This window comes from Ambystoma mexicanum, chromosome 3q, assembly GCF_040938575.1.
Source record: "Ambystoma mexicanum isolate Mex_15411 chromosome 3q, UKY_AmexF1_1, whole genome shotgun sequence".
Lineage (NCBI taxonomy): Eukaryota > Metazoa > Chordata > Amphibia > Caudata > Ambystomatidae > Ambystoma > Ambystoma mexicanum.
In genome coordinates this window covers 1,200,703,952-1,200,727,033 of record NC_090926.1, presented here as the reverse complement: position 1 = coordinate 1,200,727,033, position 23,082 = coordinate 1,200,703,952, and the positions used below count along the sequence as shown (strand labels likewise).

At 47.3% G+C, this 23,082-nt stretch overlaps 1 protein-coding gene across 1 annotated transcript in view; it reads left to right on the top strand.

Moving 5' to 3' along the window:
- The window catches only part of DNMT1 (DNA methyltransferase 1), a 425,596-nt gene that overhangs the window by 233,833 nt on the left and 168,681 nt on the right, over positions 1-23,082 (top strand). The window contains exon 21 of the mRNA XM_069604056.1: positions 5,199-5,372. Within this exon, the coding sequence (XP_069460157.1) occupies positions 5,199-5,372 (174 nt within the window). The remainder of the gene's footprint in view (positions 1-5,198; positions 5,373-23,082) is intronic.

Below are 23,082 nucleotides of genomic sequence, written 5' to 3'. Positions count from 1 at the left end.
ACCTGGATCTCCCACTCGTCGTGCAGAGGTGATGGCCACAAGAAACATTGTTTTCCACGACAGGAACTTAAATGGTGCAGAATGCAGAGGCTCGAATGGCGGCCCCATGAGCCTGGTCCGCACCATGTTGAGCTCCCACGCCGGGGCAGAGCCTTCACTGGTGGGAACGATCGGAACAGTGCCATCATGAACTCCTTCACCAGGCGATGGGACCATAGAGCTGAGCACCCCAGAGTTCTGGCCGCCAGATGGATTTTGATGGAGGCATGGGCCAGCCGCACCTTGGCCAACGACAATAAGTATGGCAGCACTTGAGGGGCCGTAATCCGCAGAGGGTTAATCTTCTGTGCGCAGCACCAGACAGAACCTCTTACTCTTATGTCCATTGCACTTAAGAGTTGAGGACGCCCTGGCCTTAGCAAGCACCTCCTTGCAGTCCACTGGGATATTGTAAGATCCAAACTGTAGTGCTGCAGGAGACAGGCCTGCAGGTTCAGCGACCCTGGGTCGGGATGGAGGATGGCGCCGCCTCCTCTGGCAAGGAGATACGTGTCCGTCGACAGCTTGACAGGGGGGGCCGCTGACAGGTCCAGAAGGTCCGGGAACCAGATCAGTCGCTGGTGCGACGAGGATCCTCCTGCAACGGGACCTCTTGAGTTGGTTGATTCGCAGCAACGGCGGGAACGCGTACAGGAAGTCCCAGGGGAATGAGAAGGCATCGCCCATTCTCCCCGGCTGGGGAAACCTGCTGGCGAACCTCTGGCACTTGGTTGTTTGTTGTGAATAGCTCGATCTGGAGATTGCCCCATCGGCAGAGTAGATCTACTTGATCCTGACGCAGTTCCCATTCATGGCACGAGCACATATCCCTGCTGAGTGAGTCGGCGATGGTGTTCTTCATTCCTGCCAGGTGTAGGGGTACCAGAAACATCCCCTGGGAGACGGCCCAGTGCCACAGATTCTGGGCCTCTTGGATAGGGCTGGGGATCTGGTGCCTCCCTGCTTCTGGATGTAGAACATAGGTGGTGTTGTCGGTGAAGATCCTTACCACCTTGCCCATGAGGGACAGGAGGAACGATCTGAGATTCCAGAATGTTGATATGCAGGGAGCTCTCCTCCGGGAGCGAAAGGCCTCTGGCATGGATCTCCAGTGTATGCTCCCCACCCCTCCAGTGAGGCATCCGTCAGTCTCCTGATGCGCCGGGTTCTGGAAGTCTGCACCCGCTACCAGATATGCGCGGGTGTCCCACCACTCGATCGCCTGGTGGAAGGCCTCGTTGAGCAGGATCCCGTCTTCGAAGCTGCCTGCCGCTTGCATCCACCGGGCATCGAGTAACTCTTGCAGTGGTTGCATCCGCAGTCTGCACAGGCGCACTAGGTAGATGCACGAGGACATAATGAAGTTGATGGAGAAGCCCAGATCCATGAGCAGTTGGACGGTCTTTGCTGTGTGCCAGACGGCGAGTTCTCGTGTCTTTGCTCGGATGAGCCAATCGTCGAGGTAGGGGTAGACGTGGAACCTCTGCAGGCGCAGCTGCGCTGCCTCTGGTGCTACACACTTGGTGAATATGCTGGGCGCCCTCTTCAATCCGAAGGGAAGGGTCTTGAATTGGTAGTGCTGTCCCTGGACTACAAATCTGAGAAACATTCTTTGTCCTTTTTAGAATGCGGATGTGAAAGTAGGCATCCTTCAAGTCCAGCGACAATAGGAAGTTGCCCACCTCCAGCTGCCCCAGCACATGCTGGAGGGTAACCATCAGGAACTTCTGGGCCTTGATGTACTTGTTTAAACGACGAAGGTCGAGGATGGGTCGCCAACCGCTGGTCTTTTTTCTTACGAGGAAGTACCGTGAGTACACGCAGAGCCTCTTTGGGATGAGCTTGATGGCTCCTTTCTTCAGCATCGCCCTTACTTCCAGCAGCAGTTGGGGACGTGGTTTTCCTTCCTGGCCACGGGTGGAATGCAGGGGCACTTCTTCAGAAACGCATCCATGCCAGGTCGCATGCTGGAGAAGGAACCAGTTACTTGTAACTGTTCTCCAGCATGGGTCTGGCGTGGATTCACTTGCAAACCCTCCCTCCTATCCCTCTGCGGCTCTTCACTTGGTCCTACTTTCACTTTACCTGCTACCAAATCTGAGGATGGCTGCCAGGGGAGGGGATGGGAGAGAGGGCAGTCATTGGCTGGGGCAGTATGACCCAGAGACCAGTGATTGGTTACAACTAAGACAGTTCAGAAACGAAACTGCAACTGATTTTTTTTTTCTTTACCGAGGATTCCCAGTCTGACGACGGGGAATTCATGAGCATGTGAATCCATGCTGGAGAACAGTTACAGGTAAGTAGCTTGTTCCTTCTCTTGGATAACTATTGTTTCCAACAGCAGTGAAATTGACTTGACATACATTTTGTAACTTTCTAGACCCAGCACTCTCTAACCACAGGGTGCCGGAGGGGTTACTTAGTATCCCCTTTGTAGAAATGGTAACAAAAGTGTTACATGAGAAACTAGACAATTAATGGCTGGTGGCAGTGGTTTACTTTTTACTACCATTGAATTGTTTACCATGTGCTGCGTTGGCAGCTGCAGTAAGGCACCCATGGCTGCCTGTTTTGTCAAAATAGCCTGCCATTTCCTGTTAGAAAGGTCCCTCTTGAGATTTACTCTGCGCTCCAAACCATGTTTGGTCCCTTTTTTGTTCTTTTTGTCTTTGGCGGGATTCACTGGTGAAGCCCTCCTCTGGCTCCAGCTTGTCTGGCAGTAAGTGAGGGAGGTGCCTGAGGAATCCGAAGAACTTGGAAAGAGAAGCCTGCTGCAACTCCTGGACCATTGGTTGGCAAGGTGAAGTCCTGCTGCAGTGCTGAAGCTCTGAATTCGCCTCAACTAGAGCACCCCTGCAAAGGACGACTTGTCCCCTTGGGCGGGTGGGACCAATCTACCCCAAGACAAGCTCATCTGGAAATCCTCAGAGCTGGTTGTACTTCCATTGCTGCTGCAGGAACTGATTGCCTGGAGAGGACCACCAGATTCGGAGTGCATCACTTTTATTGGCCAAGAGCTCCTGGAAGATCCTCCGGACTCCCAGCAAGCAGGACTGACGGAGCCTGAGCCACCTCAACAGTGCTGCACCCCAGATACAAGAAAGCCCATCTCGACAGCCAGGAACCGCAGTGGTGCTATTAGCAAGGAGCTGAAACCTTATAAGCGCCACTGATTTGAAGATTGCTGGTTGCTGTTGCTGACAGTCCCATTGCAGTGCGGGAGTCCTCAGACGACGTCCCTCTTGTTCCCACGACTGGGGCACAGGATCTCCATAGCTGCCCAGGAAAAGAAGCCAGCTGCCCCTTTTTTCTTCTAACCAACGGTACTGTACAGTCTAAGAGAACCCCTTGTTTAGCCTTGTTCTCAGTTGAGACTGGTCTTGGTTGCTTCTGTAGAGTTGCTTACAGCTTCTTTACCTCACAAGCCAAAACATGCGACACTTTAATTTCTTCTTATCTACAAAGACTTCTAAAACATTGCTAGACTTTTTACCTACCTCGAAGTGCTTAAGTCCACCCAGACTTGCCTGGCCCCTTGAATGACTCTTCTTCCCTCTCACTTGGCCTTCCTTCCAGGAAGGGGTTAACTTACTTTGCATTGGGGGGGGTTCTAAAAGTACTAACCTGCTTCAGAATATTTTTAATCTCTTGTTTTATTCTAAACTCTTTTCTTTGACCCTTATCTCAGTATTGCTCTAAATGTAACAGTGATATATTGATGTCCACAAGTGCTGTAGCTATTTGTCACCCAAGGGTGTATTAAGTGTCTGTGTGGCATCCCAAATGGGTGTTTGCAGATTTATAGAAACTAAGAATTTTGGAGGTGTTGCTATATATTGCTCCCTTCTGAAGAAGGCTTATTCAAACTGACTGTTAAATGACTAATTGTTTAATCAAGAAACCTTGAGTATAAATGTTTATTTAGATACTTGTTACTGTGAATCTCTGTAGCTCCCCTACTGCTTGCATTGACCCCTCTTATGAGAAGCCTGGCTGCTCAATCATGCTACCAACCTGTGTGGTACATAGTTATACCAAAGGTTATGTTCCTATTTCCCGGAGGTCAAGGTTGTTGTAGTGCATCCAAAGGGTACTACTTCAAATCTTGTCGAACACTGAACATCCGGACTGTTCACGGAACACCTGTTTTTTGGCTTCTTACTGCCATATCCCATACTAATCACCCCACCTCCCCAGAGATTGAGTTTGACAAGTGCAATGTTTTCTTTTTCAATAGGTTTTTACCGCAATGTTTTTGGACATGTAGGTGCTTCCAAAAATCTGACACACTTCATGCTTTTCACTATACAATCAGTGGGTGCATCGGATGTACGTGGACATCACGTTGCCCTCTAGGCCAATCAGAAGCCCATCCGCACACCAAACGGCGAAGTGGGTCTGCAGATTGAACCCTGGTATCACAAATACTTTTAACCTACTGTTAGGCTATTTTTTGCACGCTCTCCAGACCTTCCGACCGCTCCTGCTGCAAATTTGGTGACAATCTGTCCAGCTGTTTCGGCTGTAGACGTGAGCAGAACATTGCGTCTATGGAAACAAAAAATTGGGGCCCTCCACAACTTTGCCCCGCCCCCCCTACTGAAACCTCATCAAACCTGCCAAAGAAATTCAGGCAAGGCCATAGGTTTGGCAAGGATTCAGCCACTGGAAGGTCTTATAAGCTGCCCAAAAAGTGTTCTTCCTAGGAGTTCAGCAACTTAACCAGAACTACAGGGCTACTACTGCAGGCCCTGTAAAAAATATATATAATTTCAAGCTATTTTATGGGGCATACAGTACCCATTATCACTTGCTGCCAATCTTCCCCAGGACCAGCATGGGGTGCTTAAAATCAAACCTGCCCTGCTACCCCTAGGAGTTGAGAGAGCCCAGCAGAAAAGGGGTTGCACTAGGTCTTTCAAGTAGTGATAATATGGATTATGCAAAAAATGTAATACTGCATTAGCAAGAGATCCCAGAAAGACCATCCATGCAACCGAAAGATGCCAACTCTGGGCAACTACTTCTGGCAAGCAACTGGTTTCTCGTCTCATTGTAGCTCTGCCTAAGCATCAATCTTTCTGTGTGTGTGTGTGTATATAGCTTGCAAATTGCACTCTGGGCTGACATTTACAATGGCAATTTATTTTCCTTAGGTTTTGTGCTAGCTGTACTCGCTTGGCTGAAATAAGGCTTCAGGAAATGCCCAGGGTTTCTGAGGCTCAAGAGGAAATGGAGGGTAAAGTGTGTTTTGCCCTAGCTCACAAAAATGGAGTACAGTACAAGGTGGGAGATGGCGTCTTGCTACTGCCAGATGCATTCTCTTTTAGGTAAGTGTTGCATTGAAGTAAATACTTGGAGCATTATCCAAAAGTGTGGGGATTGAGTTTGACTGGAAGAGAAGGATTCCTTAATGTCTTGATTAATGCTATGGAAAATGTGGTGGCTTGTGGGGAATGGTCTGGTATTAACTTATATTTTAATTGCATGGCTGCTGACCACACCCCAACAAATATTTAAGAGTTATTTAAGTGGTGGAGGCTTTGAATGGACTGCCTAGGTTCGCTCTGTCAACTAGTTTGTTTGGTGCACAAGCTTTTTCTCAACAAATTGCAGTAATCTGTTTACATTCCACTCTTGTCAAAGTTATGTAATATGTTAATCAGACAGAAACCAGACCACTTTTAATTTTCATGTACACTGATGTAATTGCAAGCCATGGAGAAAAGCCTCAAACACACATTCTCTCAAGCCTTTCAAAAAAAGAAACTGTACACTGATAAAAGGGATGGTTTATTCCATTCAGCTTCTGCTGCGATGATGCTCATGGAGCAAACGGAAGCACTGTGCATATTTTTTTTCCTAGCACTTTAGGATTGTTTAAGAAGGAAATGTAAGTTGCAATTGCGAATTAATCTTTTGTAACACATTTTCTGATGCTTGTTAATCTGCTTAGAATCACATGCTGTGAATATAGTCCGACATCCAGTGGTCACTGGAGTGTTGCATCTTGTCTTTCGAAAATCGAAAGGGGACCTCGCCATGGCTGTGCCTTTAATACTATCACGAATGTGACGTGTAGTGTACCCCAAATCCCTCGCGCATCGAGGTAGCTCGGATTGGTTTTTCCACCCAGCATACTGGTCGCCTTATGCAGAGCTCGTCCAGAGAGAATTGCTTGTTCTTTACGACCTTTGGTCGTAATATTTATATTAAAGTTAGAGATTACACTACCGTCCCTTCCATCGACTGCTGTTAAAGTTCTCTGTCAAAGACAGTCCACGGATCTTCGGACTGGGTCAAGTCGATGCTGCCGACCACGTGTCTGGGCCTTCTGGCCGACCACGTGTCTGGGCCTTCTGGCCAGCCAACACAGTAGGGAGAGAGGTCGGTGTGGACATTTCCCATTCTGAAAATGCCTTTCCTCTTTGTTCCCTGGGTCTATTCATGTTTGTTTCCTTAGCTATGGAGAGGACTCATTTAGGTTTTGGTCCCGTTTGCAGGAATAAATTCCCTTTGAAGGAAAACGCTGTAGCCAGTGTTTAACCCTCAATCACGAGTTGTTTTGTGCGGCTTGCAAGCTCCTGCGCCCAAAACTGAAGGAGTGCCATGTTAAGCGGTGGGCTGCCTACAGAATGTTGCATGCAGAGTCTGGTTCTCCCACTGTCACAACCGCCGATTGCGACGAGGGTTTGAGTGAACTAGCTTCAGATTTGGGGGCGATTGAACTCTCAGCGGAGCATTCTCGCTCCGCATCTGTCCCGAAGTCCCGCTAGGCAAGACCTAGGTCCTGCTATAAATGTACACCCCAGTGACAGACGCACATGTTCCCCACACTAGACACAAACCTAGGGAGGTCTTCGACCAAAGCAGCAGCCCTCACTGCAACCGCAGATGCGCCTTGCGACTGGGCCTACTAAATCAAAGGGCGCTGACCCCAATAGCCACCATCCCGGTCGAGACGCATTGTAAGAAGGCGTCCATGGCCAAAAATACCACTTCCGCTGAAAGTTGCGCAACCAGAGGCCCACACTTCAGAACTTCCCGAGGATGAAGTGATTACCGAGAGCATCGCCAGGATCATTTCGGCGGATTCTCACAAAGGCCCAAGGATTAATCGAAACCCAAGGATAGGCCTAAATTTACCGGAATCTATGGAAAGGCCTTCAGCCACAAGGACACATGTCAACCGTTGGTACCCCAAAATCACTTTTCGGAAGCTCCTGAAGGGATTTCTTCAATGTTGAATCTACATTTACAGAGGATCTATTAGATGAGCCCTCTTCACCCCTGGGCCGCTCAGGCTCCTATGTTTGGACTAGAGACATTTTAAAGATTCATGGACAGGCTAGAGATTTGTAGAACTCTGAGAAGTCCACAACCAAGAAGTCTAGGGAGAAGAAAATCCCTCTCCCTGTGGCTAAGCTGCAGAGGGTCTTTGACCCTACCCAAGATGAGGAAGACCAGGAATACATTTATGACCTCACTGAGAATGAGGATCCCTTTGACTGGGGTCCACTTAGACCCCACTGAGGTTTGGGGGGGATGGGGGAGTGGGGTGTAAATCCAGACTCAATTGATCCTCACTCTTGGCAGTAACCTTCTCCACCTCGAAACTGATGCCTTGTGGCTGGGCTCCCCTCCAAGCATACCCACTAGACGAGCCTTCCCGGTGGACGATCAAATGGCTTTCAATGCCATATGGAGGAAAGCAGCGGAACACTTCAACATTATGCAGGAAGCCGTTCCAGAGGTGGATTTTGTGGAGGACATTTTGAAAAAACTCATGCCAGCCAAGCTATTACTCTACTAAATTCAAAGAGGTTGGCCCCTCTTAATACCTGCACTTACAAGAGCTGTGAATCCGAGGGTAGAGAAGCTTTTTCGACCCTCGCCCTCTGACCCCCTTGACATTAGGAGTCCTTCTCCAGATTCATTGGTTGTTGCAACTACCAGGAAAAGAGCAGGGGTTCCCCTGTCCACTGGGGAGGCACCCCCTGACAAGGAATGTAAGACTTTAAGCTGCCCCAGTGTTCCTTTTCCCCAAAGCATAATCGCATCGTCAACAATAGAACATTAGCCAGGAAGGCCTTCAAGAAGTCCCTGAGCCGCTGCGAGCCCGACTGCTCTCAACCGTCAGAGGGCAGACAAGTTAAGCAAAGTATGTTAAATACTTTGGATGCAGCAGAAACTGCCAGGTCTTTGGCTGAAGGCACCCTCCTGAAAAGGCACGTATGGCTAAGCAACTCTAGGTTCAAGCCAGAGACACAAGCTTCACTTATAAACCAGTGAAGGACACTCATTTTTTCGGAAAGGCAGTGGATGAAGCTGGAACAGACGTTACTTTCGTGGGCAATGATTCCCCCAAGCTCAAAATTAAGCTTGGGGGGGGGGGGAGAATAGCTGGTCCTCTCCCCAAGTAGCCAGCAGTTACAAAACCCCATCCCCCACAAAGGGGCACAATGTGGGAAAGTAAGGGGCTGAAACTCTACCCCCTCGAGGTGGTTCTGCGCACTTACCCTAGGTTTGCGCCTAAATTAATTTCAAAGTTCCATGTGAACCAATCCATAGAACTACCAATGTTCTTTTAGAACCCCTCAAACACGGTAGAAAGAAGCCTGCACACACACTAGATGTAAGCAGAGCTGTCATGCGTTACGTGGAAAGAACTCCACCAGTAAAACAGTTTTTCGTTTCAGTGGCAGCAGGTCTCCAAATCTATCTCTTAAGGATTGTCAAATGCATCACTGTTTTTCTATTGCTAAGAGGACTGCCCTTCAAGCCTACTCGGGGGGGGGGGGGGGGGGGGGGGTACTGGGGCTTCCATAGCATTCATTTCAAATGTTCCCTTAGAGTCCATTTGCAAAGCCACTACCTGGAGTTCTGTACATACCTTTACAAAAATACTACTGCCTAGACACTCATTCTAGGTCTGGTCAGGTAGGACAAGCAGTACTAAGACATCTTTTCTCTACTGTTCCTTCTCACATCCCACCTTCAACCCCGGGTACTGCTCGCTAGTCTATGCACATGTGATTCTAAGATTAACAAGCATCAGGAGACATGCATTACTTACCATAAAAGCATTTCTGATGATTGTATCTGCTTAGATTCACATGCGCCCACCCTTCCTCCCCACATGGATGGAAGGAACATAGACGTTTTACCATTTTCTTTTCTGTACTCCACTCACGATAGTCATAGGCTCCATCACGGCAGAAACAAAATTGAAGGGACCTCGGCGCATGAGGGATTTTGGGTACACTACACAGCATATTGGGGATAGTGTTACAGGCACGCCCATGTCTGTCCCCTTTCGATTCCTGAAAGACGAGATGCAATACTCCGCAGTGACCACTGGATGTCGGACTATATGCACAGCATGCAAATCTAAGCAGATTCAATCAGATTACTTTACGGTAAGTAATGCATGTCATGTGTTTTTGTTCATAAACGTTGCATTTAATGCGCCTCTCCTGCTGCCAACCTTACTCAAACTTTTTTTTATCCTTCACCGAGCCTTCCTAACCCAAGTGCACCTTGCCAAAAACCTGGATAGCTATTAATGCTGATCTTATCGTAATGCAGAGTTTGTTCACTTAATATTTAATGGCAAATTTGTTCATGCTTTTTGGTCACAGGTTTGGTCTCGTATACAATACATTTTACATCCGACAGAACCAATCTTTGGCCAACCTTATGACTGGCACTGTTGCCAATCCAGTTAGACAAATTACTTCCAAGTTCATTTAACCTGTTGATTAATATTGCTTTCCAAAACTACTTGGAAGAATACTTCAATTTATCTCTTAATATTTGCCATTTCTATTTGTCTATGCATCGCTTGGAGAAAATGCATGCTGTTCTTTTTTATAAATGTATTGTTTTCATGGAATATGTATGCCTATTGCCCTTACCCTTTTCCCCCTCCCTCTCCTTTTGTTGGTTTTTGTTTTTGATCCCCTTATATTGTATTGACATTTTGATTCACCTTAACTGTTATATTTGCTATATACCTTCTGGTACATGATAGTTTAAAATAGTTAAAATGTTTGCCTTTGTATGATCTGCCTATCAAATATTGCAATCTTTTTAAACAGACAAACGTTAGTTGTAGTTGAAATAGAAACTCAGCAACACCCGTCTGTGATAATCCAGATAGGCATTTAACTTTATGTAGCACTTCATAGATGGTTTGTCCAACATCTAGGTCCTGATTACACCTCAGGTGATCTGTTTACTGACCTCTGAAGGATGTTGGCCAATAAGAGCGCAGCCATTTGAGCCCTCATTGCTGCAATCTGCATGATTTGCAGGTTTAAATCCCGGCAAGGCCAACTGTCTTTTATCCTGTCTAGGCCGATAAAGGAGTACCGACTTCGGTTTGGTGATAAATGTTCTGTGTACAGCGCTTTGCCAAAATGGTATAAATCATTTGACCATGAGATTAAATATAGAATTTAGCATAGTCCTTACCTCTCTGCACTGTTGTATCATAACGTTGGCATACCATTAGGTAGTAGTAGCTCCAGGAAATGATGACTTTCAACCAAAAGACAAGTATGCTATCGAACCTCCAACACAATGCAAGTCATGTTTACTTTACTGTGTAAATGGCTAGGTTTGTTTGCAACATTTAAATGCATACAGGACAGCAAATGGCCAGATGTTGGAGAAAAAATGGAAGGTGTATTTTGTCACTGCAGAAAGCTGCCACATAGTAATATCATACAGTTTTTGTGCACGTCGGTTGGATGTTGCATGCATTCTACTCTCTTGCAAAGGAAAATCATTTTTACTCTGAGTAAATGTCATTTCAAGAGTAAAAATAGTAAAATAATCCTCCCTCAATCTTATCTGGATGACTTATGTTAATTGAATTGTGGATCCCCTACATTGTGGTGCTCTGATGGTGAGAGGGTTGTTGGGTAAGATTTTCACAGAACTTGTAAATCTTACCTGGTTCAACCCCAGAACTCTTTGAATTACTAGTAGGATATTTTTCCTTAATACCTATGTGGGAACCTTTTTCCACACTTGCAGAATCTTTAACTCTTTATGGGTCGTTTCTTTTTTTTTTTTACTCTATAGTCTTTTTAAAGTTACCCTCTAACAACTTATTGGCAATATGTGCCTGTTGGATTGCAGAACGGGCTTATCTGTAAAGCTTTCTTTAGCTAAACTTGGGTTGTCTACAGTGTCCAAGGGTAGAAAGGATCTTTGGATCCCTTTTACATTTTATTCTGTGAAGCCAGCACACACCACCTTATGTGGAGTGCTGGGGAGATGCAATGTAGCCCCTAAATTCTGTTACAGGGACAAGCTTGCCTTTAATACAGGTATCACTGCCACCAGGCATTGATTTGGTGCACCTTTACCACGGGCTGTGCTCACATAGCAGTACAGGCACCGAAGGGTGCTCATTTTACCAAAATGGCACCTGTTGTCTTTTTTTTGCCATTTTAGTGTTGTCTTTTCTTGTTCCTTCCCCTGAAATCCAAGGTGGGAAATTCCTTTGATTTTTATCTTCTGGGAGTCCCCTGGACTCCAGGCTCCAGTCTGAGGGCAGAAAGCGAGGCAGGAGTTAAACTCCCAGCCCTTTGTCTCACACCTTGCTTGAATTGGGTCAAATCCCATTTGTGGGGAGCGGGGGGGTTAGGAGGGGGGCGCGCTGGCTGTTCCGATTGGACAACCAGACTGCACCTTCTTGTAAAATGCAGGGAGAGAATGCCAAGGTTGTGCTGTAGTTCCTTTTATACTGCGAAGCTGAATAGTCGACCACTGAAACCGAAGAGGATGATTAAGGAAAAGAGGCTGAACGAATTCCAGCAACCGGAGAGCCTGCTGTGTAACCGGAGCTTGCTGTAGCCCTTCCTTCCAATCGACCTGGGGACTCCGAAAACAACCCTGACCCAAAGACTTGTGAGCCCCTCTAGACTGAAGACCTGCATTGAGACATCCCACACCGTGCTGCATTCCTGCGTGGCTGCAATACCCTGAGCCATTGTGCGGTGCAGTTTTCCGAACCTAGCTGGACTTCATGGGCTTCTGGATCGCCAGAGGCATGATTCCAGTCCTAAAATTCCCCTCATCGGAGTGCTGGACCTTGCAAACGATGAGAACCCGCCCAGCGATATTCTGTGCTCCTGAAAAAGGTGTCACAACCAGCCGCGAGGAAAAATTTGCCTAGGGTCTTCCCTGTGATCCTTGCTGAAATTCCTTTCAGGAATTCAACTACCAGGTTTTTAGCTGCAGATCCCAAAGTCGTCCCGCTGCAAAATTATCTTTGCTGGCTTGGGTATTTACTGTAAGTCTCCTTGCGATTCCGGTTTAGTTTTGGGGTGTCCTGTGCACCCAGGCCCCTGCTGAATCCTCCCAGGATCTCCTCTCTGAAGCCAGTGGACTCAACTAGGAACTCTGACTTTTGCTTCTTAACCTATCCTGACCTGCCCATTTGACACTATACCCTAGTGAACCCCCCCCCCCCCCCCGTTCTGCAACTTAACACTAAAGCTACAAGACTAAGGTAAAGAGATTGATATGATAGTTTATTTATATAGCGCCTTTACACAATGTGTTTCAAAATGCTTCAAGGCAAGGAACAAGGGAACATACAATGAGTCTTGCAGGCCATGAACAGTAAGGATGTGAAATTAAACTATCATACTCTGCCTAACGACATTTCGGGTAGAGCTGGAGAAAAACAAAAGAGGGAGAGGGGTGCAGAAAGGGAGGGGAGGAACAAAACAAGCGACTATCGTACTAGGCCTGACAACGTTTCAGATGGTGCTGGAGGGGGGGTGGGGGGGAGAGGGGGGGTGGGAGAGCGACAGAAGAGCTTGCCATCATACTAGGGCAGGGAACAATTCTAATAGAGTAAGTGCATAAAAGAGATGGGGGCGGGAGGCGAAGAGAGAACAGAGCTGTCAGAGTGGAGAAGAAAGCGAGCGAATACAATTGCAGAAATCAGTAGTAGCACATAATGTTGCAAACCAGGATACAAGATGAAGATGGGAACAGTGTAATGCAGGGCCACAAGATGCAAAGGAAGTCCAGCATGAGAGTTGAGAAAGGGTGACGCACCGTGAATCCATGAAGTCCATAAAAGTAAAATCCAGCATTGGCCATAAGACTGATGGTGAAACCAGAATGTATCAGGACAGACTCCTGTGTGCGGGAAAGGGGGGGGTGGGGACGGCACAAGGGAACACGAGGGGTGGGGGGGGGGTTTTTCAGAGAGGGTGGGAACGTTGGTGCATGCTTACCTGCTGTTTTAGCATGGGGTCGGACCCTGGATCCTCCTGGTCCAAACAGGACTTGCCCTTTTCTTTGACTGCCCTTCGCTTCAGACGCGAGACACCCTTGATCTGAGCCAAATGGGTATCTACTGATGTATTGAAACTGAGTATTAAAGTATGTGTTACATATCTGCTCCCTTCTAAAGAAGACTTATTCAAACTGACTGTTAATTGTTTAATCAAGAAATATTGTGTAAGAGTTTATTTGGATAGTTGTCAGTGCAACTGTTGCAACCCTACAGCTCACATTGGCCCCTCTCGCTGCTCAGCCAAACTACCAACCTGTGTAGTACAGACTTGTACTAAAGGTTGGGTTACCTATTACCAGGAGGACCAGATTGTACTCAGTACCCCCTGTGGGAGACTACACCAATCTTGCCTAACACCACCTGAACTTGTTGCTTGCACTTGGTAAATATTTCTCCTTTTCCCTAGGTGAAGGAATCTTTTTATTTTTCTTTCCCCCTCGCCTAGTCCTTTACTCTTGTGTGACCTTTTTATGTCTCCATAGTGATTGGTGTCAGTTTCTTAACTTTGGACTGACTGTAATGTACTATGGTAGCTGTTGGGACAGTTTTTCTGAAGTTCAACTAAGGGTTTAGTAAAACTGTTAAAGATTTGGGGCAGTACCCTTTGGGTGCACTAAAACGTGGCTTTCTGGCAATAGTAACCCAACCTTTGCTATAAGTCTGTTCTACACAGGTTGGTAGTTCGGCTGAGCAGCCATGCTAGTCTCAAGAGGTCCATGTGAGCTGTGGGAGTTACACAAAGATTCAGTGACAAGTATCCAAATACACTCGGTTTCATAAACAAATTGTTTATCAGTCCTTTGAATAAGCATTCCCGCAACACACAAATACCTCAATACACCCTTAGTTTCTAAATCAAACACCCATTGGGGATGGCACAGTTCCTACACCCTCAGGTGACTTAAATAGCTAGGACACTGTGGACATTAATATATTACTGTTGGCATTTAGAATAGTACTGTTATAAGTGTCATAGAAAAGGTTATTAGAGCAAACGGATCACAAATATTCTTAGCCTTCTTGCAGGTAAGTAAGAAAAGTCTGCACAATGTTTTCGAAGTCTTTGAAGAAAAATCCATGTAGGGCAACAAGATGTTAGATTTGTGAGTAGTAGAAGATGCAAGCAACTCTACAACAAGAGGTACAGTACCTTTAGTTAGAAGAAAATGCAGCAGATGACTTCTGTTCCTGTGCAGCTCTGCAGATCCTGGTGTTCCTGTGCCTCGGTCGTGGGGGCAAGAGGGAGGACCTCTGAAGACTCCTGCAATGGGACGGTCACTGACAGTAACCGGCAATCTTTAAACAAGTGGCACTTCGGTGTTTCAGCTCCTTGCGTCTACCGCAACTAGCACCACCAGGTTTCCTGGCTGTCAAGATGGGCTTTCCTTGCATCTGGGGTCCAGCACTCTGAGGTGCCTCAGGCTTGGTCAGTCCTGCTTCCTGGGAGTCCGGAGGATCTTCCTGGAGCTCTTGGCCAACTTGAAAGCAACGCGCACAAACTGGTTATCTCCATGGCTCTTCGATTCCAATAGCAACTGCAGTGGAAGTGCAACCAGCTTAGAGGGTGTCCAGGTGGCTTACTTAAAGTTGATTGGTCCCACCAATTCAAGAGAAGTCGTCCTTGCAGGGTTTCTCTAGTCGAGGCGAATTCAGAGTATAGCACAGCAGCAGGGCTTCACCAGGCAATGCAATGGTGCAGGAGTTGCAGCAGGTCTCTCTTCCAAGTTGTTCGGATTCCTTCGTCCAGTGGTTGACTCTGCCTTCCAACCCAAAAAGCCTCGCCTTTCATGCAGGTTTCTCACATTCATTTCAGCCTAGCTGTCAGTCACCCAGCAGGGTGGATGTCCTTGCCTCACAGCCAGCTGGCCAATCGCCTAATAGTGCATTGCTGTCTCCTAGAAGATTAAGCACAGGCAGTTTTTTGGGCACCTCACTTCCTGCCCCCACCAGACACCTTGGCGCCAGCAACAGGTTTTACTTGTGAATCCCGCCAAAAACAAAGGGACCAAACCTGGTTTGGCGTGCATAGTAAATCTCAAGAAGGACCTTTCCTCAGACTGGGGCCATTTTAACATAAATTGCACCCAAGGGTGCTTTGCTGCGAATGCAGCCCCCGGTTAAAGACCCACCACGATAGTAAAAAGTAGATCACTGCCGCCAGCCATTAATCGTAGAAAGGGTGACACTGCTCTTGGAAACAGTTTAACCAACAGCAGCTATTTAAAGTTTTGTTTAATCTGAGACTTCCCTGTGCCACTGCACTAAAGGTGCTGTGTGACACAATGTAAAAAGATGACTATGGAGTTTGTCAGACTCCAAAAACCAAAAGAAACTGTTAAATCGCATTAAAATACATCAGTGGGACAAAAGGGTCTCGCTCTCCAGCTAAAGTCCCAGAGCCCAGCAAAAGAGCTGGGGGTCTCTAAGGTAGAGGAATCGGCACATTTCTGAGAATTCTCATTAACATCGCAAAAAAATTTGTTTATTTTAACCCTTTAAGTGCATGGGTATTTCCCCCCCCTCCCCCCCCAGTGCCAGGGCCTTTGTTGGTGATTTCGGTATGTGGCCATTCAATGCTTTGTAACTCTTTTGTTACATGAGATCTCAGCCAAATTTGGCTCCTTTTTTCCCCCCCACATGTAGGCAGTCGTAACGCCACCCAGGAATCCTAGGTTGATGTAGAGGGTGAGGGAAAATGAGCAAAAAGGTGAACATTTTTGTTATTTCAAAAAAATGCCAATAAAATGATGTACAAAGAAGCCTGTGGTTCTTTCCTTGTAAGAGCTAGGAAAGAATGGTTTGCTGTACTGAATTCCCCAATTTCCTGGCTTTCAATAACAGGTTGAGTGGAAACGAAAAAACATTGGTTAACTGTTTTGTGGGAGGTAGGCAATTTTGGCAATTTTTGCTAATTGGACATGCATGGACGGAATGGAAGAAAAGGGAAGGAAAGCCGAATTGGAGGACAGAGGCATATATTTCTGAAAAGTAGACAAAATTTCAAGTTTGGAAAGGGGTGATTTGCGTAGGTCGGGCAACTAGGTAGGGGAAAATGCTATAGATTGTGGGGGAAAAGCGGGAAAATGACAAAAGGTGTTTTGGACATGGTTGACTTGGTACGGCTTCTATGAATTTTGAGAAAAGCAATGCTCTGCTACATTCCCCAACTCTTGCAGTTTGGAAAGTGCACATTTTTTGAAGGTTTACAAAACAAGCAATACCACAAGCCAAACACTGAGCCATGGTACACGGGTTTATGCTCATGGCCTGAACAGACTCACTTAGCATGTTTAAATCGGGGAAAATCAATGTGGTGAGGAACGGCAAGCATACATTTTTTTGAAAGAGCACAGGCAGATCTTTTCAAGTGTAGGTCACTTGTGCAGGCTACAAAAGTGTGTGGTGTCTAAAGCAGCGACTAAATGTAAGTCACATTTGGGGAAATGGAAGGGTTGTGTGACAAAGGGCACCAGCAAATGGGTCAAAACGTTATGAAAACCACACAAACACAACAAATGTTATACCTTCCCACAGGTGTCCCGATGAAAACGGTACCTCACATGTGTGGGTGCACCTACCTGTGTGCCAAGGGGAAAGCCTAAAACACAAGTAACCCAAGTCTGTTTTCACACTCTGCAGACGGGCCCACTATACAGATATGGGCCTCGGGTGTCCAAGCCACCAAGGAAAACCGGGAACCCCATGCATTTCCGATCCGCAGAGGTATGATTTGCGCAAATCGACCCAAAATGAATTACCCAGAAGCCCCAGCAAAGTCTGAAATGTGCCGTAGGTTGCCCACATGAACAATGTGCTGTGGCAAAAGGCTTGGATACCAGCGGGTTACCCTTTTCCACCCCCGGTAGGTGCACACACATGTGAGGTACCATTTTCATCAGGACACCTGTGGGAACACGAGAAGGTATGACATCTGTTGGTGGCGTGTTTAGGTGTGTAGACACAGGGAAATGTCTCTGAAAATGGAAATGAAGACCATTCTCAGACATTTCACTCTGGCCACCCATCGAAACACACCCCAACACATGTACAAAAAAGGTAGCATGCGCCCCTCTCGAAAGAACAAGGCATGATAACCTGTTCAGTGGTGGTTAACCACATTGAGAGTTCGCAGCCATTGCTTTTTGCTCACTGTACCTTCACAGATGGGAAATATCCATTTGCATATCAGTCTTTGTCCCGCCCACAAGGGCAGTCCAGCACCAAAATGCTATGGCAATTCCTCTCTGAACAAGAGTACCATCAGCAACCCAACACATGGCCTACCTTCCCGGGTCCCCACATGTCCCGATGAAAACAGTACCTCACATGTGTGGGTGCACCTACCGGGGGCAGAAAAGGGTAACCTACTGGTAACACCAAGCATTTCGGCACAGCCCATTTTTGTTCTTGGCAGTGTGCCACTACCTCCCTGAAGGGTAAAGCTGTAATGCAGCCCAGCCAAAACTCCAGGACAGTTGTAGGTGATGTCCCTGGCGTTGGACCTCCATGTACCGTCCCCTAAGCACAGCGGCAGCTACAGGGAGCACCAGCAGGATCCCCATTCCTCCCCAGTGGTGACCTCTAACGTAGCACAGCCAGAGGTGGAGCCTGGGCTTGCAGACAGACCTCCCACATGGGAGGGATCCGCTCCCAGGGAAACTTTAATGTTCTGGGGGCAATTTGTGGCCTGCCCCTACAATTGTTTCCTAGCCCACAACATATCTGCCCAGACGACCCAGTCTCATCTACCCCACTAACAGTGGGCCCTAATCATAGAATAATAAAAAACAGTACTCGCATAACGTTACAGCTGCTCGCGTAGCTAAAGCTATAAACAAAACAAACATGTTGCCTACGGTCACACCAGCAAAATGTAGCCCTCCCTGGGGGCAGATGAGGTGAGGGGCTGTCCTGCACTCTGCCCTGGCCTGAGCCGTCCCTTCCTAGGACCAGATAGCTGGTCCCAGGGAGGGCTGCATGACATGTCACCCACTCCATTGTGGGGGGAGGGGGTCAATGCCCCATCCCATAAGAATATTCCCTGATCCTTTGGGGTGCCCACAGCCCCCCTTAAAAAGCGTTCCACCATTTTCACTTTTCCTTTGGTAACCCAACTTGCCTTGGCACAGAGGGTCACATTGGTGTGCCAATCTGGCCCCGGGGGCCCAAACCTTACTGCCCCTCCTCTGGGGGGGCCCTGTCCCACCATTTTTGGGGGCACCTCATGCAGGCCTCCCTGGGCCTCCTACAAACGGCTGCGTGAGGTACACCCCTCCATTTCTGGTGGGTAAGAGGACCCCCAAAAACTGTGGGTCAGGCCCCCCAGTGGGTGGGGCAGTAAGGGTTGGGGCCCCCCAGGGCCAGATTGGCACACCAATGTGACCCTGTGCTAAGGCAAGTTTGTTTCGTAAACCAAGAAAAAAAATGGAAAAGGTACACTACACTTTAGGGTGGGCTGAGGGGCACCCTATACCATCAGGTAATTTTCTAATGTAATGGGGGGTGACCCTCTACCCCACACCAAATGCAGGGGCATCTCATTCAGCCCTCCCTGGGGTCAGATGCCCCTTCCTAGGAGCAGATATCTGCCCCCAGGGAGGGCTACAAGGGGTGCCCCGTTTCCCCTTGGGGTGAGGGGGGAGAGGGCCTCCCCCTTTTTTGTAAAGTATATCGCTGGTGGCCCCCACCCAAAATTCTTTTTTCTTGTGCCCCCCCTTCCCTGGTGGCAGATCAGCTAGTTGCCCCCAGGGCGGCCCTAACCTGCAGGCCCCATCCTTTGGGGGCCTGCACACTTATTCCTGGTGGCTCTTCACCCACCCCCAATTGGATGGAGGGGGGCACCTTGTGTACACCTGCTTGGGGGCATAAATCTGCCCCAGTGAGGGCTACAAGGGGTGCCCCTTCCACTTGGTGTGGGAGGGCCACCACCATTTCAGGGGGGCAAAAAATCCCACCAACGTGAAACTGAAGGTAATCTGGCCCCCTGGTAGTGACCTCCCCCTCACATAGCCAGGGGGCTGGATTACAGTTTTGAGCGATCCCTGCTCTGCAGGTATCGCTCAAAACAAGGTGCCAAAAAGGACAGGCCAGCTTGTCCTTGGCACTGCATATGCAATTCCAAGGACGAGATACCTCGTCTTTGGCACTTAAGGGGTTAAATACAAGTAGACCAAGGTAAATATTGGGTAAATAAGTACCATCACATATTTAAAACACTATGCTTGAAGCTGCACAGACCAAAGCATGTAATCTTATTTCTAGCAAAGTCAAAACTTATCATACACATTCAGGATAGGTCGCACCTATTCTTGGGGTAAAACCGTAAGTTACTTTCGGATTACTTTACACTAATTCCAAGTATAGTAGACCCTGTCATTTATGCCATGGCGCCAACAGCAAATCGGATAGTAAGTCAACTCGACACTATATTTTTCAGAATAGTGGAACACTTAGTCCAGGACTAGTGTAAACCTAGAACTCTTCAGGATAAGTTAGTCTAGGGAGTTTGACTTTGGTTTGATCTTCAGACTAAGGGAAGCAAGAACTGACTTCTTTTTGGGTGGCACACAGCTATGCAAGTTAAGTCAAACCTCTATACTTTTGGATGGAGACCAGCATCCGAAAAGGGAAGTATGACATAGGCACTTATTCTGGACAAGCTATAACAGAAAGGCGGGGGATGCAAGACCCAAGTGAAACCAACAGCATTACTTTTGGGAAGAGGGGAACCCAATTCACAAGTTAAACTTTCTGTGAGAATCGCGAGACGGTTTCTAAGTAAAGTTAGCCTTTGAGAATACTTATTTAAGAAGGCACACAGCTTATTGAAGGTAAGTAAATCCTATTTATACTGTTCAGAATGGCATTCCGTATCTAAGGGAAGTGTAGAGGAGGAGCTAAGTACCCACACCTCAAATATCCTGCCCATATTACCTATGTTTGAAACCAGAGTATGTCATACGGAACAGTTGAAACTACAAAGGCCAAAAGGAATCCTAGAGGCAAGATTCCCATTAAGAAAACCATACCTGAACACAAGGAAATATGATGGTTGTTTAAATGAGATTCCTGAAGAAGCAGAGCCAATAAACGGGAAAGACGAATGGTGACATCATGTTGAGCTGACGTACATAAAGGGTGTAGAAACATGAGTCCATGAAGATATTCTATAAAGCATCGAGAGTTTCAAGGATAAGTGTCATCTTGGGATCATGATGTGGCTTAGTTATTTTACACGTGTACGGTTGCAGCAGAAACGCAAGCAGATGAAATGATCATAAGGCTGGCTTTATAGTGAATAGATTGTGGCAAGCGCCAACATATTGTCATGATGCCTACCCCCGGGCTTCCGGATCAAACTCATCAGCCCCGGGAGCAGGCATCCAGGTATTTAATAAAACCCCAGCAGCCCCGGCTGGGGGCTGTCTGGGTTCAGTGGCGCCAGGCTCAGACTTTACAGACCATACTGCAAATGAATCCAAGCCAACGAGGGCCTTGATGGGACTATTTTTCTACAGGGACTATTTTTCACTCTGGTGTGGTTCTAGGGACTTCTTACCTGGAACTACTTTGGAGGCTATTTAAACCATGCCTGAACAGCAGCACATGCTTCGTGTTCTGCATCCAGCAGCGTAACGCTCACTGTGCCTGCAGTCAGCATCCAGTCTTCAGCCATGCCCGTCTGGAATCCAGAGCTCCTAGCAATAGAAGAAAGAAGGAAAGGTTAGAAAACAGATATTTCAATCCTTACCTGAATTCCGGATCCATCATGTCTTCGAACTTGAAAAGGACATTATTCTACACGCATCGCCAGCTGCAGCGCCGCGCCATACTCACCAGTCCTCACATTTTTCGATCCGGAGCAGCCTCCATTTTCTCAGCCGAATTCCACCATCTAGGGGACAAAAGAAACATAAGGTGAGCCGATAGCCAACAAATACAACCTCTCCACCATAGACTTACCTGAATAACAACCGGAGGCATTATTCTGTAACAAACCCAAACTTCTTACGCCGCACCTGTAAGGAGAGAAACCAGCAGTTTAAGCACACGCATCTTTTGCCGGACAGTGTTGGGTAATACAGACTCTTACCTCAACACCATCAACTGCCACAAGACAATCTTCCTTTGGACCCAGCTGCAACACAAGAGAATGTACAAGAGAACATCGGACATATTGAACTCTTTGAACTTTATACTTAAGGGTTCTCGCCTGGAACCTCAGAGTCAATATTCATCCGGAACTCTTCCAACGCCCTCAAACCAGTAAAGTAACTGATATCTACACGCCCCTGCATTCCACGCAGGATGGAGAGCTAATTTACAAACGTAAGGAGAATATTTCTACGGGTCAAGCAGACGAGATTAGGCAGTCTGTCATCTCTGCACTACGCTTCACGTTGGAGGAGGTCGCAGCTGTCCGGGTCCAATCGACGCCCCTGTGGGAGCCAGGTGAGCGTAACACATATAGATGTGTAATTGATCAAGTAAAGAATGGATGGTTCCTCTATGAATTATCAGTGCTGGACATTAGCAAGAAGGCCTCATTTCTAATATTGTTTTACAAAGGTAGCGGGCGCCCCTCTCTCGCAAGAACAGACATGATAACCTGTTCAGTGGTTATTAACCACTTGAGAGTTCGCAGCCACTGCTTTTACTCACTGTGCCTTTCACAGATGGGAAATATCCATTTGCATATCAGTCTTTGTCCTGCCCAGGGGCAGTCCAGCACCGAAATACAATGGCAATTCCAATCTGAACGAGAGTACCACCAGCAACCCCATACACGTGTTTCACCCTTGTTGGGGATCATCAGTGAGGTGAAGCTGATGCCTCTCTAAGCACAGTGAGAGGGAGACCACGTCTGGTTGCCCCCAGGAGACCTAGGGTTACCAATCCCAGGTTCCTTAAAAATTGTTTTACAAAGGTAGCGGGCGCCCCTCTCTCGCAAGAACAGACATGATAGCCTGTTCAGTGGTTATTAACCACTTGAGAGTTCGCAGCCACTGCTTTTACTCACTGTGCCTTTCACAGATGGGAAATATCCATTTGCATATCAGTCTTTGTCCTGCCCAGGGGCAGTCCAGCACCGAAATACAATGGCAATTCCAATCTGAACGAGAGTACCACCAGCAACCCCATACACGTGTTTCACCCTTGTTGGGGATCATCAGTGAGGTGAAGCTGATGCCTCTCTAAGCACAGTGAGAGGGAGACCACGTCTGGTTGCCCCCAGGAGACCTAGGGTTACCAATCCCAGGTTCCTTAAAAATTGTTTTACAAAGGTAGCGGGCGCCCCTCTCTCGCAAGAACAGACATGATAACCTGTTCAGTGGTTATTAACCACTTGAGAGTTCGCAGCCACTGCTTTTACTCACTGTGCCTTTCACAGCATTTCGGTGCTGGACTGCCCATGTGGGCGGGACAAAGACTGATATGCAAATGGATATTTCCCATCTGTGAAAGGTACAGTGAGCAAAAAGCAGATGGCTGCGAACTCTCAATGTGGTTAACAACCACTGAACAGGTTATCATGCCTTGTTCTTCCGAGAGAGGGGCGCCTGCTACCTTTGTTGAACTCATTTCTAATATGTTGTAGTTAAGACTGCCTTCTGAGATTGAAGCAAAATTGGATGAGTCAAAGAAGCCAAGGTCTTATCAAACTGGAGTGAACTGACATTGTATACAAATCCTGTGAAAGAACAGAACTCTTG